The 18,599-nt window shown below is 33.0% G+C and overlaps 1 protein-coding gene across 1 annotated transcript; it reads left to right on the top strand.

Moving 5' to 3' along the window:
* Positions 1–5,546: 5,546 nt before the first annotated feature.
* Positions 5,547–7,857, top strand: LOC132286515 (transcription factor MYB1-like). Its single transcript, XM_059788868.1, has 3 exons — positions 5,547–5,751; positions 5,827–5,956; positions 6,870–7,857. The coding sequence occupies exons 1-3, from the start codon at positions 5,556–5,558 to the stop codon at positions 7,429–7,431; spliced, it is 888 nt and encodes a 295-aa protein (XP_059644851.1). The 5' UTR covers positions 5,547–5,555; the 3' UTR covers positions 7,432–7,857.
* Positions 7,858–18,599: the final 10,742 nt, after the last annotated feature.

Below are 18,599 nucleotides of genomic sequence, written 5' to 3' on the forward strand. Positions count from 1 at the left end.
TATTTTTACTTTTACAAATAAGAAGCCCATGTGGCCCCCATAGAGATAAATAGGTTTATAAATTTCTTCCTAATGAAAAAAAAAATAATAATAGTAAGCACATGTGCTATATTATGAACTATTTAACATAACATCTGCCGTGTTAAAAAAAAATTACAAAACGATTTCTTCCATACATGCATGCAACTACAGTGACCTCCAATCTTAAATTAATGGTACCTCATAGTGTCCGCACCACAACCCAAGGATGGTCCTATATCCTAGAGAATAGTGTTTTAAAGGTCCGTGAAATGGATCGAAGTGGTCGCTAAATAGAAAAAAAGTTCAGAGAAGATGATAGTGAAATGCGTTAAAAAGTGTTGCACATCCCAATACTATTATTTCACTCCGAACTTAATATCTCGGTCCACTGCGTTAAAATTTAAAGACACCAATGGGATACTTGAAACCATGGGACGCTTACTTGAGACAGAAACCATCCGATCCATGTAGAGCATCCCATTAGTGTCTTAAAATTTGCCATGTCTTCGTTTTTGAATAGTCTTTGGACTCTTTAAATTTTGGTTAGTAAATATGTCATAATGGTATGCTTTTGCTCTTCAAAAATAACAATTATTTTATTTTAAAAATATTTTATTTATTTTTCTTAACAGCTATATTAAACAATACAATATCTATTATGGATTAAAATAAATTAAATAATATAATATCCATTATAAATTTTTAAAAATTAAAAAGAAATTAAACAACACAATATCGATTATGAGACAAAAAATGGGGCCGACTTTCTGTGATTGGATTGGAGCACCCTTGGCTCCTGGAATTTGGAATTTGGGTTCACGGAAATGGGTTTTCGCTAGACCAATGAACAAGCTCTTAGTTACATGTCAATGGGGCGGGGCACTCTTATCCCAATTCCGTCCCTTGAATGAATTTTTTTCTCAAACCCAATTCTTGGTGTCCCGCATTAGAGGGAGGGCAAGTCGGGATGCCCCAAAATACATGCTTTTTAAGAAAAATAATTAAAAATTGCACAAGTCTAACATAAATTTTGTAATTTATTATTATTATTTTGGTAGTATAGTCAAATATTTAATAATCATAATAACAATAATATTGTTAAATTTTAAAATTATAAAAATAATAATAATAAAGGGCAAGTGTTGTGTTATCTAAGTGATTGGGTTACTCCCCATATCCTAAAGCCTGTATTCGAACCTTTTCGCGTACCTTACCCTTCTCCCTCCCCTCTAACCACTAACCCCTAACATTCTTCACGTGAAAAAAGTAATAATAATAAAATTATACCTAATAAAAGAATATTTATTTATGTATTAATTATTAATTGAGACCGGTTATTTTGAGGGTGTTAAACTCTCTTCACAAACCCACCTCTAATATGATGAGGATGATCCCAAACCCTTTCTAATAGGAGCGGGACGGGTTAAATTGACATCCCTAACTAGTTGCGACATGTGATACATAAAAATATTCAAAAAGGGGGATTTTAGGGTGGGTATTTTGTAATATTATACTAAATTGCATGCCTAAAAATAATTTTAAAACGTTTAGGGCCAGGCTGGCCAGCTCCGTCCCTGGTTCAGTAGGTTGCTTCTTCATAAACATTTTTATATCACCAAGGCCTGTATTGTGGGAGTTAATCCCCATGACAAAAATAAAAAATAATGCTCATCTTATCTTAAAATTATAAATATCCACACGCATGTATGACTGAAATTATAAATTTCAAGAAATTTATTTTCAAAAATTATAAATCTCAGCATCTTATGTGTATTGTTTGGTTAAAACTTTATGTAATAAGAATTTTCATTTTTTCCCCTCAGATTATCTTTTTGACCATTAGTTATCTTTCATAAAGAAGTGCAGTAGATTCAACAGGCTGGTATTTTATACTTTTTTTTGGTAAATCAAAATGTATATAGAAGATAAAAGAAGAAGCTGGAGGGACTAGGCTAAGAGATGCTCCTATTGAGATGAATTTGGAATCAACCTAATCAGGTTATATGCAAGTTTGGAAATAGAGTTTGAAATTGGCAAAGCCTCAAACTTGCCCCGATTAATAATTAATATATAAATAAATAATATCTTATTAGTTATAATTTCTCTTCTATCTATCTGTGAAAATTTTAACAATATTTTTGTTACAGTAATTATTAAATATTTGATTATACTACAAATTTTTTTATAAAATTTATCTTAAATTTATTCAAGATTGGGTTATTTTTCTTAAAAATATATGTATATTGGAGTGTCCCCAACTTACCCCTACCCCAACGTGGATAAAAAAAAATATTGACAAGAAAGGTTTGGGGAGGTGTGAGGGGTCGCAATTCATGTGATGGGATCATAATCGTGTCGTGTCGATAGAAGAGTATTCAATTAAATAGGTAAATTCAAACCTGGCCCATTTAATAATCGTGTCAGGAATCCTCAACACTAACTAGACATGTTTATTAAACGAGTTAATGACCTGTTTATCAAAAAGAAATATTTAATATTCAATCAAATAATAAATACTAGAAACAATTTGTCGCAATTAACCTAAATATTCAAAATAAGAAGAAAAATCATAAGGTCGTAATCATGATTTACGTTGAAATTACTTAACTGTCCATAATAATTTGGTTTAAACAGATAGCATATTACATGAATCATATTCATAATTATAATATATTGAGTTAAACGCATATAAACAGGTTACATGGGTTTAATTTTTCAATTCTAACTCGACATAATTAAGTTAACAGGTTAATTGTGTCAACCTGTTTATGACTTGAACCTATTTAAAGTCAATTCAAATTTACTTATTTCTTATTGTATAGAACTGTTCCAGTCGTTTTGACTAATGATGTCTTAATTTAACGCCCCGAGGTGTCCCGTCCTGTGGACAACCTGCATACGCCCATACAAAGGGGCCAAGAGACCATATGAGACGGAGTGGGAGGTGATATATCATCATTGCAGACGGTTTGGAATACTGAGAAAGACATTTCCCAATGAGGAGAGATTATCAGAGCAGATGGAAGTTGAAGCAGCCAATCATGTTATTTCCCAATCATATAATAATAAATAATGACTTTTATTTATGAAGGGGTATTTTTGGAAAAACAACAATCAAGACACAGTCGTCACACAATTAGTCAATTATGGTAAGAAATGGTGACCCAACAGAGAGAGAGATAGAGAGACGTCACTCAATTAGTCGATTATGGTAAGAAATGGTGACCCAACAGAGAGAGAGACTGAGATAATAATACTAATATTGTCCAGTCACACTGAAAGCATGCAAGGTTATAAATGCCACTTACTATTCTGGATCAACTCTCCAATAAATGGTACCAATTATCGACAGCTATATTTGAGTGCCGATTGGGTCTTGATTGTTGTTTTTCCATTCTTCACCTCGTGCAAGTTGTGTCATTTTTTGTCATTGCCGTCATCAGGATTTTTTTTTTTTTTTTTAATAATAAAATCATAAAAGAAAAATGTTAAATTAAAAAATTGTTTTAAATTTAAAAAATATTATTTAATGTTAAATTAAAAAAATTGACAATGCTATTTTAAAATTATAAAAACAATTTTTAAAAAATGTTATCATCATTTTAATTTAACATTAAATAATAAGATTAATTTTTCATTTCACAAGTAAATTAACTGGTCGGTCACCAATATGGAGACAACTTGATAACTCTTTTTAGTTCAAAATGTTTTTTTAATTCTATTGTATATTTTATACACATAAAAGTAGAAGAGGAGTTTTGTGATTTTAACCCAAAAATAAATGAAGAAGCTCACAAATTTATTTTAATTTTTAAAATTTGGTTTTATTATATATTATGTTTAATTTTTAAAAATAATTTGTAATTACTTCATTCTATATTAATTAGGTCTTATTATAACTCATTATTGTTGTTACTTAGAGTTAGAGGCTTAGAGTTGACAGAGCTATTGGAGAAATTATTAGATGGTCTCACTAATTACGTACAAATTGCCACATAATATCTTCTTATCTAAAAATCCCAATTTCTTTGTAGTATATAACTTTGTATTATATTCACTTGTGAATGTTGTAATCTTATTGTAAATATCACTGTCTGCATATAATTAATTTTTCAAGCCATTAATCCATTGCATAGAGATTTTGAGTTAGGTGTGTTCATTTGATTTGTAAATTCGAATCAATCCAATAAGTGACGGATTCATAAATTATGAATATATCCATAGTATACTCTAATTTTTTCAATACAACTATGGATATATATATCATTCATTGTGGTCGCTTTATTTATTTCCACGCATTGTACTGTCATCTCAACAGAACGTGCCAATGTGGAAAAAGAAAATATTACAAAATCTAGCCATAAATTCATTTTCGAAGATCCATAACTAATGGCCAATATGAAATTTTGATGCCTTCAAGTTTGAACTTTCAACTATACAATATAAATGATTAAAGAAATACATATATAACAAATACTATATATTGTGAGATTTATTACAGAACAATATGACGAACTCATGATCTGTTGATTTTGCTATAAAAATGATTTGTTTATTTATTTATAGTGAACGAGACTACTTTTATTTTATTTTATTTTATTCTATTTTTTTTACACAAACGAGACTACTGAAACACTGAACTACATGGTGTGCATGCATGAAAATGAAATAATGATTTTAATTAAATTCTTCTTTATTACTTTTATCTAAGTGTGATATAATAATTATTTCCTTAAAAGTAATTTTTTAAAGATTAAGTACTATTTAATTTATTGAAATTAAGAGAATATACGTTGAATGAGCATAGTTTCTGAAGATATATTCCCCCAAGACCCTCAGCTGATTCATGATTGTATACATGCAAGCTACCGTACAAAAAGGGAGAGAAAGTAGGTGATGGAAACATTTTTATGAACCTAAGAATCTGCAAATAAAATTTGTAGTTCTTGTACGTGAAAGTCATTTTTGAAGTATATATATATATGGAGCTAATTGATCTAGCAACACAGGTCATTCATAAGTTTTGTCTGTTAAGATACGTTAAATATCTAAAACCATAAATTCAATTAAGTACTATTTGTTTATATCTTTTCTAAAATTGTTGTATTCCGATCCAACTCGTGTTTTCTTGTTTTGTTTATTTGACGTAATTCAAAAAGTGGTGTTTTAAAAGTTCCAAAAAATACAGCAGTTGAATTATTTATTTATATATTTTTTTTCTAGTTTTAAAAATAATTATATACGGTGCATATATGTTTGAGCACTCCTTTTTCTAGTGTCGTGGTTGAAATAATGATGGTTACGACTCGAAACGAAATTGTGGACTTTGTGTATACAGAGACTCGTAACGGTTTTGAAGGGGTTGGAATGGTAGTTGATTGAGAAATGAGAGCTTGGACTGGTAAAATGCCTCTCTACTATTCACGTAAAGGTGTGTTTAATTTTGTGGTTGGCAAATAAGCACGTCGATCAAGCTACGTCTTAGTCTCTGCTTCCAAGCTAGAGATCCGCCAAGTTTTCGTTTATAAATATATATGTATGTGTGGTTTAATTTGCAGTGCAAGCCAGCCATTGAAGTCGGAACTCGATCAGAACCATATAATATGGAGGAGAGTAGTACTCCATTAGGAGTGAGGAAAGGTGCTTGGACTGAAGAAGAAGATCATCTTCTAAGAAAGTTCGTAGAGAAGAATGGAGAAGGAAAATGGCACCAAGTTCCTCATATGACAGGTAAATCCTCTGCATATATTGTGAGCGGTCTGATGCTTTATATATACTTACACTTTGTGTGTGTTGTGTTTGCAGGTTTGAATAGGTGCAGGAAAAGCTGTAGATTGAGATGGCTGAACTATTTGAGGCCAAACATAAAGAGAGGAGAGTTTACATCAGATGAAGTTGATCTCATTGTTAGGCTTCATAAGCTGTTAGGGAATAGGTAATTAAGTGCAATTATTATGCATGTTTGTGTGTGTAAGTAATATATGACTAAATTAAATTATAAGCTACCGGCAAGGATATGATTTATTTTTTTCACTGTTAATAAAAAATTTAGAAAACAATGTCCATGTTTGGTTTGAACTATATAGTCAATGATGATTAATTTTTTTTTGAAAAAAATGAGTAGTTTATTTAGTTTTGTTTTTTGTTTTCAGATAACTCATAGATAATTAGTTGACGAGTTTGAAATAACTATTTTTAAAAAATTTAGTTAAAAAATATTTATTTTAGGGAAAAATCTTTTATGATATTTTAGGTATCTTTTATGATATTTATTTATTTTAGGGAAAAATCTTTTATGATCTTTTATGATAACTCATAGATAATTAGTTGACGAGTTTCATTCTTCGCTGTCCTTTCATTCTTTAGCTTATCACGTGTACTTCATCAAAAAATCATTTGTTGTCCTTTCATTCTTCGTTGTCCTTTCATTCTTCAGCTTTTCTATTCTTTGTCTCCTCAAGTTGTAAGTCACTTCTTGAGAAATTACTGTAAAAGCAAATCATTAATCTTAATTGCAAGTTATTAATGAAACTTCTGTGCTAATAACCGTACCTAGTCAACTTGCATCTTTCAAAACCAAACTAACCGTTAAAATCCTATTTCTTAAGTGACTGAGATTTAGGGCAACGACAAAAAATTTCACAATGATACAAGTTCAAAATCAAAAATATATATTTATATATTTTATTTATGCACATGAAAAATTAAAACAATATGCATAGATCCGACCCTCTTCGTTACAGCGAGATTATCATACAATAAGTTTTTGTTTGCTTACTTGAATTCTCGGGATAAAATAAAAAAGGGTAATTTTATACTGTATTTCATATTTACCTTGTTCTACGCAGATGGTCACTAATTGCTGGTAGACTTCCCAATAGAACTGCAAACGATGTGAAGAACTATTGGAACACTCACCTGCAGAAGAAGCTAGTTGGTGCAGGTAAGAAATTAGAGGCTATGTCCAAACCCCATAAGATGATCACGAAAGCCAACATACTACGGCCTCGACCTCGCACCTTCACCAAAAAACCAACTCTGTTTATGGGAAACATCTCCTTAATTCAATCAGGAGAAACTCTAAACAAGCCATCTCCCAGTACTTCATCACCTGATGTAGGGCTTGGTCATCATGAAATGTCATGGTGGGATAACATTGAAATCGACAATAATAATAATGGAAACACAATGTCCATGGGTGAATTATGGGATCATAAGGGGCCCAATATTACAGGCCTCTGGGGTTCTACTGAAGAGCCACTAGCAACAGCAACAATGGCAGCAGGTGATGACAACATGACTACTTCTGTTCAAGAAAGCAATAATTTTTGGAATGACTTTTCTATTGATGAGGACCTCTGGAATCTTTTAGGTCATGACCAAGGGATCGAAACTCATTTAATGGTTTAATTTTTGTAGTTTTTTTTTTTTTTTTTTTTTCCAAAAACTTGGAGCTTTTCTTTCAATGCATATGTTTCATCGTAGCACTAAGAGAGAATGTTACGTGTGCGTGTTCGTTTTACTCTAAATAAGTAAATATGACGGAGTTCTCTTCTTTTGTGGCCTAGTGTTGAATCTTTCTGGGTAAATATAAATATCTTTCTTTTTTTGGAAAGAGAGCGAGTGTGTACTAAAAACAAACTAAAAGGGTATGGAAAATCACAAGCCAATTACCATTCAAAAAAAAAAAATCACAAGCCAATTTGATGTATATCAAATGAGCTCAACTTGCTTATTTGGTTTGTAACAGCCTTCCATAATCACAGCTTCCTGATGAACCTAGCCTGTCAGCGCTTAGTATCTCGTGTCTGTCCACATCACACAAGTCCACAGAGGTCATCACAATCTCCCCCATCGAGCCCAACGTCCTCGTAAACCATACTTTCGGCTGGTTTCGTCTCTAAGGTTTGCCCATCTCAATACTACTCATACATAAGCACACTTAAATGTAGAGTTCTGATTTGTTCATGCCATAACAATTTTAAAATTTGTTGGGGCATAAAAGGGTATTGAATATATATATAACACTTTATATTTTCTAGACAATGTGAGATCATAATACTTATAGTCTACCAGTATGACAACTGGTTCAGGGTTTTACATCCACCCAAAAAAGTCACGTATTAACTATTATTTGAGTATTCTTTTTCCTTGACAATGATAGGGTGGGGACTCCTTAGTTCTTTTTTAATTTTGTATCTTCTTCTTCTTCTTTTTTTTCTTTTTTTTTTTTTTGTAATCATGTGTTTCATTTTTCAACTTTTAAGGATTTAATATTTGAAATTGCAGCTCCCAAAACTTTCTCATTCTAAAAATCTTTCTTATTCTTTTTTATTTTCTCTTTTACTCTTCTTTTTCATTAAATTTCTTTAATTTCTTTCAAAATATTATACATTCTTTTTCTTCAAATAAACTCTTTTTCCCCTCCAAAGTTATCTCATTTTCTTTTCCTCCTTTTTTTTTTTTTTTTTTTTTTTTTGGCTCGTCTTAAAATTTCTTCTTTTTGCAGTTATATATTTATGATGTATGTACAATAACATTTTTTTCTCTCTCTCTCACTGTATCTTTTTCTCTTCTTCTTCTTTAAATTTATTCCACAGTTAATCTTCATGTTTTATATTTTGAAAATTTTCCTAATTGCATTTTTTTTTTTTAACAAACAAGAAAATACTATTTTGAATCTTAATTACTATACTTTTGCAACACACATATAAGTTGATTTTTTAATGTTGAATATGCCTCTCTGACTTGATTTCAAGCTCTATGCACTCTGTCCCAGAGAGAAGGGTTTGTGCTCCCTGAAAAAACAAACAAAAAACAAGTACTAACACTATAATTCGTGAGGAATGCTAATTACAGTCGTGCAAGTGACTGTCCATTTACAGTCACGCGTAGTTAAGATTGGTTAGTTTTAAATGCTTTAAGTACTTGAGTTTCTATTTTGCTGGGACTCTACAAACATTATTTTTTTAGACAAAAATACCCTTTTAAATTGTTTTAATCTTTCTTCTTCTCTCCTCTTTTAATTGAGGATGTATGTATATATATGTAACTAGTGTTATGTGAATGGATTTTGAAAAATGAAAAAAATATAGATAGGATAATTCATTCACAAGAGATTGATGGATTCTGACAAAAAATAAAAGGAAGGAGGGAAAAAAAAAAAAGAGCTAGAAAAAAAATCCAAAAAGAATAAAAGAAAATGAAATAATTTATTCAGATACTTATAAAAAGAAATATATACGTATATAAAACTAATTTTGTATTTTTTAAAAAAAAAATCTCGTAATCTATCTTGTATATGGATTCTTTTCTCGCTCTCTCCTCTCTCTTTTTTTCCTGATTTTTTTCTATCTCTTCTTTTTTTTTTTTTCCCTCAGAATCCATCTTTTGTGAATAGATTATCTTATCTAACTTTTTTTTTCCCTCAGCATCCATTCACATAACATTAGTTATTATATATATACACACACACACACGCGCACACATCCCCATATAGATCGATTAATATGAGTTATTAAAAGGGTATTTTTGTCTAAAAAAGTAATGTTTGCAGAGTCCCATAAAAATATAAACCCAAGTAATTAATGTATTTAAAACTAACCGATCATAACTGCGACTATGAATAGACCGTCGTTTGCGCGACTGCAATTAGTATTTCTCATAATTCATACTCCCTCCGTTATAAAATATTTGTCCATCAATTTATTTTGAAATGTTCCAAAAAAATATGTCACATTAAAAAATTGGATGATTTTTTATAACATTCTCAAAGCTATCTTTTTAGTTATCCTTTTAACATTAGCATATTTAAAATTTCATTTTTATTAATATAATAAAGACTATTAAAACTTCACTAGTATAAAAAGTTGGATTTTTCAAATAGGCCATATATTTTGGAAATAGGGATTAGCATGCCAAAAAAAAAAAAAAACAGGTATTTTGTGGGTTGAAGTACTATTTATCGTTTCCAAAAAGAGAAAGTTTTGGTTGGGCTCATTTTAATTACGGCTATACATGATAACAAACGGTATTCATCGTGCATGGACTTCGATAGTGACATTACATAAGATACATGGGCCTTTCTTCTCATCAATCAATGGGCCTTTCTTCTCATCAATCAAATGACCCACCCCACGGCTTTCCAACACCAGAATCCCCATGATACGCTTTGATTGCATTTTGTCTACTTCCGCTTCATACATACACATCACACCCTTTGCTTGCGGAGGTTCGGTTCTACACCGTACAAGGGTTCCGTTTGGCTTCTCAGAAAATTCATTTCCATCACATGTTGAATAGAAGCATATTTCCTCAACATTCGTACATAAACTTTCACCCTATTTTTTAACCCTTAGGCTTTGTTTGATTAGGTGAAAATAGTTAGAAAAGAAAAGAAAGAGAAAATTTTTAGGTGAAAATAGTTAGAAAAGAAAAGAAAGAGAAAATTTTTAAAATTTTTTAGAATTTGAATAGATAGAAAGAAAAAACTAATGAAAAATTTTGTTTCCATACTTATCTATTTTCTCTCAAAACTTTTCATCCACAAAACACCGAAATAAGTTTTTCACGTGAGATGTTTGCCTTTTTATTTGACATTCCTATTTTTTCACGTGAAATGTTTGCCTTTTTATTTAACTTAATCGTGAAAAACAATTTCTTCCTTTATTTTCGTTCTCGATTTCTAAGAGGCAAGTTCTCTGCAAAACAACATTTTCTTTATTTTGTTTTTTTGTTTTTTGTTTTCCATTTTTTTTTTATTCACCTTTCTTTGTTTTTCCACAGTTTCATATATAATTGGCAACAACAAAATACAATCAAATGTCTCTAAAAAAATTTAGTACTGATGGCAATACATCTCTGTGTTTTTTTTAAGTTTCGTTTCTCATACACTAATAATTAGTTCTACTTCAGCCTCATAAAATATTATGACGTCTTATTTTAAATATAAATAATTATATGATTAAATTTAATAATCCATTATTTTATTATTTCTTTGCTAAAAATAGTAGGGCTGCAAGTTGGGCTGGCCAACCTAGCCCAATCCCAACCCAACCTTAACCCGAATCGGGTTGGGTTGACCAGCCCGAATTGTACCCAACATGGGTTATGATCATAACTCCGACCGAATATTTTCGGTCGGGTCGTGTTGACCTTTTTTTTTTTTTTTTCTTTCAAAAATGTATATATATTCTATATATTTGATTATATTATTATTAAAAATCAAAATATTTTTAGGGCAAATCATTTCAGCTTGTATGGGTTTTGTTTTAATTTTTGGAAGTGATGTCGGCGGAGGGATGGCGGCAACGGCAGTGGCAGTGGCAATGGCAGCATCAACAGAGGGGACGACAGAGAAAGAGAAAGAAGAAAGAAGAGAGTGAAAGGGAAAAAAAAAAAAAATTATTTTTTTATTTTGGGTTTTGGATTGGGTTCAAGTTGAGCCCGAGCTCAACCCGAACATGTCTAGGTTTTAACAAAACCCAATCCAAATATGAGCCCGATTTATGAATTTTAAGCCCAAATTTCAAAATTTTTGAGTTGGGGTTGGGTTGGGCTAGGTTAGCCCGCCCAAGTTGCAGCTTTAAAAAATAAACATCAACAAATACAAATTCATTTATTTATTAGTATTTAAAATTATAAGGGTAAAATTGGTATCCTTAATCGATTTCTTTTCACTTTCATGCTATCCAAAATAACAATTAATATTTTTCTACAATTTTCAAATGCATGCTAGAAAATAATTTTTTTTCCATTCACTTCACTTTTCTTTCATTTTCCATTTATTTTCTTTTCTTGCTTATTTCCATCTAACCAAACGGAGCCTTAAATTCCATGCCCATACTTTTTGACATTGTAATATATATGAATTTTGAACCGGAAGTCCAATGTCTCAAGTAAGAGAAGAGCCCATTACAATTGTTGTGGTGGACACTATTGCTATTGCTATGTGAAACACCTAAAAGCAAAATTAGACTCATATAGTAACATTTTAGTTTAATTTCAACAAAGAAAGCCAATCATCATCACTCAATAATTGAGATTTGGAAGGAGAGCTAACCAGATGTGGTGAAATTTGGGCTAAGTGAGACAACTAGTTACCGCCGGAATTTGTATCATCATCACTCAAGAATTGAGTTTTGGGAACCATTTTTACAAATTTATATTATTGCTATTGTAGACGCTGCAATTGAAAATCATCTAGTATCAACTAAATTGATTTTGATTAGGGTGGTAATTTAACCTAAACTCATTAAATCGCTCAAGTCAGTCCATTAAAATTCAATTATTTGGATATCCAAATTTAAGTGAATGGGTCAATAATGAGTAAAAAATGGTACTCATTGCAATGGTGGGTTAAGAGTGGGTATGTAATGCTCCTGAATTTTGTCATTTTTCAATTTCTGGAATTTTTTAATTTTTTAGAGTATTTTTGTCTTTTCTCATTTTGCGTGCGGGACGTCGTGGGGTGTGCCGGGGTGGGTCAGAGAGTTGTTTAGGACATTTCTTTGAATCTGGGACTCTTGGAAATGTATCAATGGCCATTTCGAATTTTTTTTTTTTTTTTTTTTTTTTTTTTTTTTTTTTTTTTTCGTTTTTCGGACCGGAGAGTCTCGGGTAAGACCCATTTACGGGGTTGTCATGTACGGAGGTTGCGTCATGGGTCCACTCCATTTCATACATGACTATTTTGCGCATAATTTTGTGATAATGTGTTAAATTGTGTGATTGATAATTTAATTTAAATGGTATATAGACAACCCCCCCGCCCCCCCCCCCCCCCCCCACATTTAACATGTTTTAATGGCCAAGAGGCCATTTCCTGGCCTCAATTTCATCTTCCTTTCTCTCTCTCTCTCTCCACGTTTTTCTCTTTTCCTCTCATTTCTTTTTTTTCTTTTTTTTCCTACAAGCTTCAAGACTTGATCTCCTTCTTGTCTTTGAGATTTTTGTATTACTGCTTTGGGTATAGTTGTAGAGCTCGTTAAGGCCGTTGTTTTGATCAGAGCCAATCTCTTTTTGGCCACCTTTGGGGAATTCGAAATTCTAGGATTTGGGGTAGAAATTTGGGTTTTTTTTTTTAAATTGAGGTAGGGGTTTCTAATTCACGACTTCTTAGACTTTTTGTAAGTTAATTTTTCATGAATTGTTGTTTAACATGCTAAAATTGTGTTAATTTCTCTAAGTTGGCTTAATTGTTGTAGATGGACCTTATGCTAGTTGATTTGTGTGAGAAAACATGCTTATGTGATAGATTTCCATGCCTATTATGTGTAAATTGTTGAAATTTGAAATATGGAAACATGTTGATTTGAAAGTTAAAAAATTCTTTATTGGCATAGCATTAGAAAGCATGAGACATCTATGCATATCATTGGGCATGAAATGCGAAAATTTTGATTTAAATGAAAATAAATAATTTTTGGGGAAAATGGTTTGATGAAAGGTTACGCCTAGGAGGCGCCTAGTGGTCTATGGTGTTAATGTAATATAGAGGGAACTAAGGAGAAACTCTAGTGTGATTGAGCTACCTAGGCCTAGACAACACCATAGAGGCGCTATGGGTCGGATTGCATTAACAGTTTGGAACGATGAAATGAAAATATTTTGGAAACGGGAAGTGACATTGCATGACATTGCATTTCATAGCATGATATAGATTATTCCTGAGGTGGATAGTTGGTATTGATATTGTGGTTGTTTTTCTCCCGGTATGCATGATCCCATTTTCCCTTACTCATATTTATAGTTGGATTTATGAGGTTTCAAGAGGTGTGTCTTAGGCACCTCCTACTGAGCCATTGTGCTTATCCCTCTATTATTATCATTTTTCAGAACTAAGGAAAGAAGTGATGGATGACGGTCCACCACAAGTCTAGTTCGAGGACTTGAAGTTTATTTTGCTACCTTTTTTGCACATGAACCATTCTTTTGTAAAACTTCAATTTCCAGAATGTATCAATTGTAAAGCATGGCCATGTAATTTAATTATGATAATTGACGGTAGTTTAATGTAAATGTAGAACTATGTTGGCATCTTGGTAATGAATGGGAATTGCTAGTATATTCTATGATTGATTATGGGTGTTTTTAATTGTATATCATTATGCATTATTGTTGTGAATTCGGAATTAAGTGATTATCAGGTTTGGCTCACTAAGAGCCCAAGTTTTTGGACTTTCTGGCTGCACATAGCAGCATCCCAGGGCTCATCAGCCGGTTGATAAGGTATGTCAGCCAACTGACAAGCATCTTGAGGCCATTCTAGTAAGTTGGGTAATTAAGAAGTTTTGTTTTAGCCAACCGAACCTTACCATCAGTTGACTGAAACCCCATCACCAGTCGGACGACACCTCATCTCCAGCCGACCGACAGTTTATTTTTTGAGAAGTCCCGAGAGCTTTTATTTTTGGTAATCGTTTCAGCCGGCCGAACCTCATTTTCAGTTGGCTGAAGGACCACTGTAGCAAAGTCCCGAGAGTTTGCATAATTTGTGATCGTTTCGGCCAACTGACCACATCAGTCAGCCGGCCGATCATGTATTTTCAACTGGTCGACGAAAGGCCATCAGCAGGCTGATCTTCTCATTGACCCCGCTGATCTTCCCATTGACCCGGCTGACCTTTCCATTAACCCGGCTGACCTTTTTATTGACCTACACCTTGACTTTTCCTCCTGAGCTGTAATTTGGAGTATCCTTTAGACCTTCAAATGAATCGAGTACTACCGATGAGTATAGGAATTGACCATTGTACCCTTGTTGATCACGGGTTCAGATAGGGACCCGGGTAATGGTCCGGACCCACGGGTTCGGGTCATTACAGAGTACCCATCTTAACCCACTCAAAATATATCCTATATATTTTTTTCTCTCTCCTTTTTTCTGTTATGAAAAGAAAAAAAAAAAATTGTAAAGCTTGAAATAAAAAAATTAATGTAATTTTTTTTTTTAAATTCAAAAATCATAATCGTAATAATATTATTGGAAGTGCAGGTGTTCTAAAACTATTAATATTAACATTTTATATATATATTTTTTTTCTCTCTCTCTCTCTCCTTTTTTTTCTCTCTCCTCCTACTATATCTCTTCTCTTTTTTTTTTTTTTAATTTTATTATTATTTTTTTCCTCATATTCTCTTTCTTGTCTATCCTCCGGGTTTTTTTTTTATTTTTATTTTTATTTATTTATTTATTTTTTTACTCTCCCATTCTATCCAGTCTCCCTTTTTTGCAGATAGCTCGATAGCTCAGTAAGTTAGTGCCTCCGGTAAATTTTAGAGTGTCTGACATCTACTAATATCCCTGTTGATTATTTGTCGTTTATGGAACATAGATGGCAAAACTGAGTATCACATTCTCAATACACTTCAAGAAATGACAATGGTCAGCACTGCTTACAAAACCAAGAATTACTCTTCTGATCATGCTATAGCACAACTCCTAGTAGGAGGATTCACAGGCCAACTCAAAGGATGGTGGGACAACATCCTCACTCCAGATAAACGACAAGCTATTCTTAACTCTGTCAAAACAACTCCTGAAGGACCAATTATCAAAACAGAAGAAGGTGCAGATACAGAAGATGCAGTTGCTACTCTCATTTTCTCTATCGCTAAATAGTTCCTCGGTGACCTCTCAATTGTTAGAGACAAGACCTCAAAAATTCTAGCCAACCTTCGATGTCGCAAACTTCAGGATTTCAGATGGTACAAGGATGTCTTCCTCTCAAAAGTCCTCACCAGGATTGATTGTAACCAAGCCTTTTGGAAAGAAAAGTTCATTGCTGGACTCGCCAATCTTTTTGCTGAGAGAATTCGCAAGCATTTCAGATCAAAACACAATGGCCATATTCCTTATGACTCCCTCACCTATGGTGACATCATCAGTACCATCACAGCTGAAGGTATTGCTCTCTGCACCGATTTCCAACTCCAACAGCAAATTAAGCATGAGAATGCCACTAGCCGAAAGGAATTAGGAACTTTTTGCCAACAATTCGGCTTCGAAAACCTAACCCCTCCTTCCAAACGAAAAAGTCACACCCGCTACCGCAAGCCTTTTCCCAAAAGATACGAAAACAGGTCACGGTATAACAAGAGCAAACCCTCATTTGCAGATAAATATCTCTCCTCTGAGAAAAATAGACAGAAAAATGCCCCTCCTCCAAAACATTTTCGAAAGAATTCTGCCACCTCAAAAGCAGATATAAAATGCTTCAAGTGTGGCAAGATGGGTCACTACAAAAGCGATTGTAGAGCCAAACAGAAGATCAATGAGCTCGATCTCCCTGAAACCGTCAGGAGCCAACTGATGCAAATTCTTTTAAACTCTTCAGATGAAGAATCCGAACATGATATCAATGGTATTCAAGAAAATGACTATCATGCTAATATAGATTATGATTCTGATTCTTCCAACCCATCTTTGGATGACCAACCTATCAAAACCAAATGCATCTGTATGATTACTAAGGACCAAGAATTCATGTTGGAACTCATTGACAAAATAGAAGATCTTGATCAACGCAAGGAATGCTTGATTAAATTCACCAACAGCATTGGCCAAAGAAATGACAAAGTTCCCGTTGTTATACCAAATACTTACAACCTTACTGATATCTTTGAAAGATTTGGTACACAACCCCAGATGCCAATTACGATTCAAGATCTCCATAAAGAAATCAAACAAACCAAGCAAGAGATTTCACTCCTAAAGCAAGAGGGCAAGGCTTTGAAAGATTCCACTGCTCATGATATTCTTACCCTCAGAAGCTAAATCCTTTTTCAACAATCCCAGATAGATGCCTTACTACCTAAGTCCTCTGCAAAACTTGAACAACAAGTTTATGAAAATCCCACCAAGGACAATGAGACTTACATCAACCTTCTGACCCAGATAACATTTCAGAAATGGCATGTTAATCTAAAAATTGTCATCAACAAAGACTATACCATTCATACAGTGGCTCTCATTGACTCCGGTGCTGATCTCAATTGTATCAATGAAGGACTTGTCCCTACGAAATACTTTGAGAAAACCAAAGAACGGCTTCAAGGTGCTAATGGTTCACGACTCACTGTTTAGTACAAGTTAACCAAAGCCCATGTTTGTAATCAGGGTCTTTGTATTAAAACACCTTTCATCCTTGTCAAAGACCTCAATACCCCTGTTATTTTAGGAACTCCATTTATTTCTCTTCTTTACCCATTCAAAGTTGATAGCCAAGGCATTTCAACAAGTTTAGTTGGAAAAGAAATTTGCTTTCCTTTTGCTCATCCTATAGACACCAAAGATCTCAATACCATTAAGGATTCCTATGTTACTCAAGTCCCTGCTGTCAACAGGATTGAAAGCAAAACAAAGCATTTAGACTTTTTCAAACAAGAACTAATCTTCAAACAGATTGATGAATGACTCAGTCAAAAAAGTCTCAAAGACTCTATTCAAAGGTTCAGATTAAGACTTGAAAGTCAGGTTTGCTCTGATCTCCCAAACGCTTTTTAGCACAGAAGACAACACATTGTTGAATTACCTTATGAACAATCTTTCAATGAAAAGGATATCCCTACCAAAGCCCGTCCTAGCCAAATGAGTCAAGAATTTCTTGATTACTGTATGAAGGAAGTACAGGAATTATTAAACAAACCCCTCATCCGAAAAAGCCGTTTCCCATGGAGCTGTGTCGCTTTCTATGTCCAAAAGAATGCTGAAATAGAAAGAGGTGTTCCCAGATTAGTTATCAATTACAAGCCCCTCAATGAAGTTCTTCAATGGATCAGGTATCCCTTGCCCAATAAAAAGGACCTAATCCAACGTCTCGTTCATGCAACCGTTTTTTCAAAGTTTGATCTCAAGTCAGGATTTTGGCAAATCCAAATTGCTGAAAAAGATAGACACAAAACAGCTTTCACGGTTCCTTTTGGCCATTACGAATGGAATGTGATGCCTTTCGGATTAAAAAATGCCCCTTCAGAATTTTAAAAAATTATGAATGATATTTTTATTCATCTTATGAATTTTTTAATTGTTTATATTGATGATATACTAATATTTTCTTCTTTTATAGATGCTCACTGGAAACATCTCAATGTATTTGCTCAAACCATCAAGCATAATGGATTAGTCATTTCTTTATCAAAGTTAACTTTGTTTCAGACCAAGATTAGGTTCTTAGGTTTTCAGATCCACCAAGGAACTGTCATCCCAATCAACAGATCTATCTAATTTTCTGATAAATTCCCTGATGAAATTAAAGACAAAACCCAGCTTCAAAGATTTTTAGGGTGCCTAAATTATCTCTCTGAGTTTTTCAAGGATCTTTTTCTTCTTTGTGCTCCACTACGCCAAAGATTAAAAAAATCCCCTCCCCCATGGTCCGATGAGCATACAAAAACAGTCAGAATCCTTAAAAGCAAAGCAAAAAACCTTCCTTGCCTATCTATTGCTGATCCAAAAGCCTTCAAAATTGTGGAAACTGATGCATCTGAATTAGGATATGGAGGTATCCTAAAACAAAAAACAGGTGACAAGGAACAACTAGTTCAGTTCGCCTCTGGCACATGGAACCAAGCACAAC

This window comes from Cornus florida, unplaced genomic scaffold, assembly GCF_030987335.1.
Source record: "Cornus florida cultivar Cherokee Brave unplaced genomic scaffold, ASM3098733v1 CherokeeBrave_3.0.0_Hap2_Chr11, whole genome shotgun sequence".
Classification (NCBI taxonomy): Eukaryota; Viridiplantae; Streptophyta; class Magnoliopsida; order Cornales; family Cornaceae; genus Cornus; species Cornus florida.

What these genes read in the sequence shown, in the direction of transcription:
- LOC132286515 (XM_059788868.1), top strand. Translation starts at nt 5,556, where the DNA reads ATGTATGTGTGGTTTAATTTGCAGTGCAAGCCAGCCATTGAAGTCGGA. An exon ending in CCAAGTTCCTCATATGACAG is followed by an intron (nt 5,752 to 5,826) that starts GTAAATCCTCTG and finishes TTGTGTTTGCAG; the next exon opens with GTTTGAATAGGTGCAGGAAA. An exon ending in CATAAGCTGTTAGGGAATAG is followed by an intron (nt 5,957 to 6,869) that starts GTAATTAAGTGC and finishes TGTTCTACGCAG; the next exon opens with ATGGTCACTAATTGCTGGTA.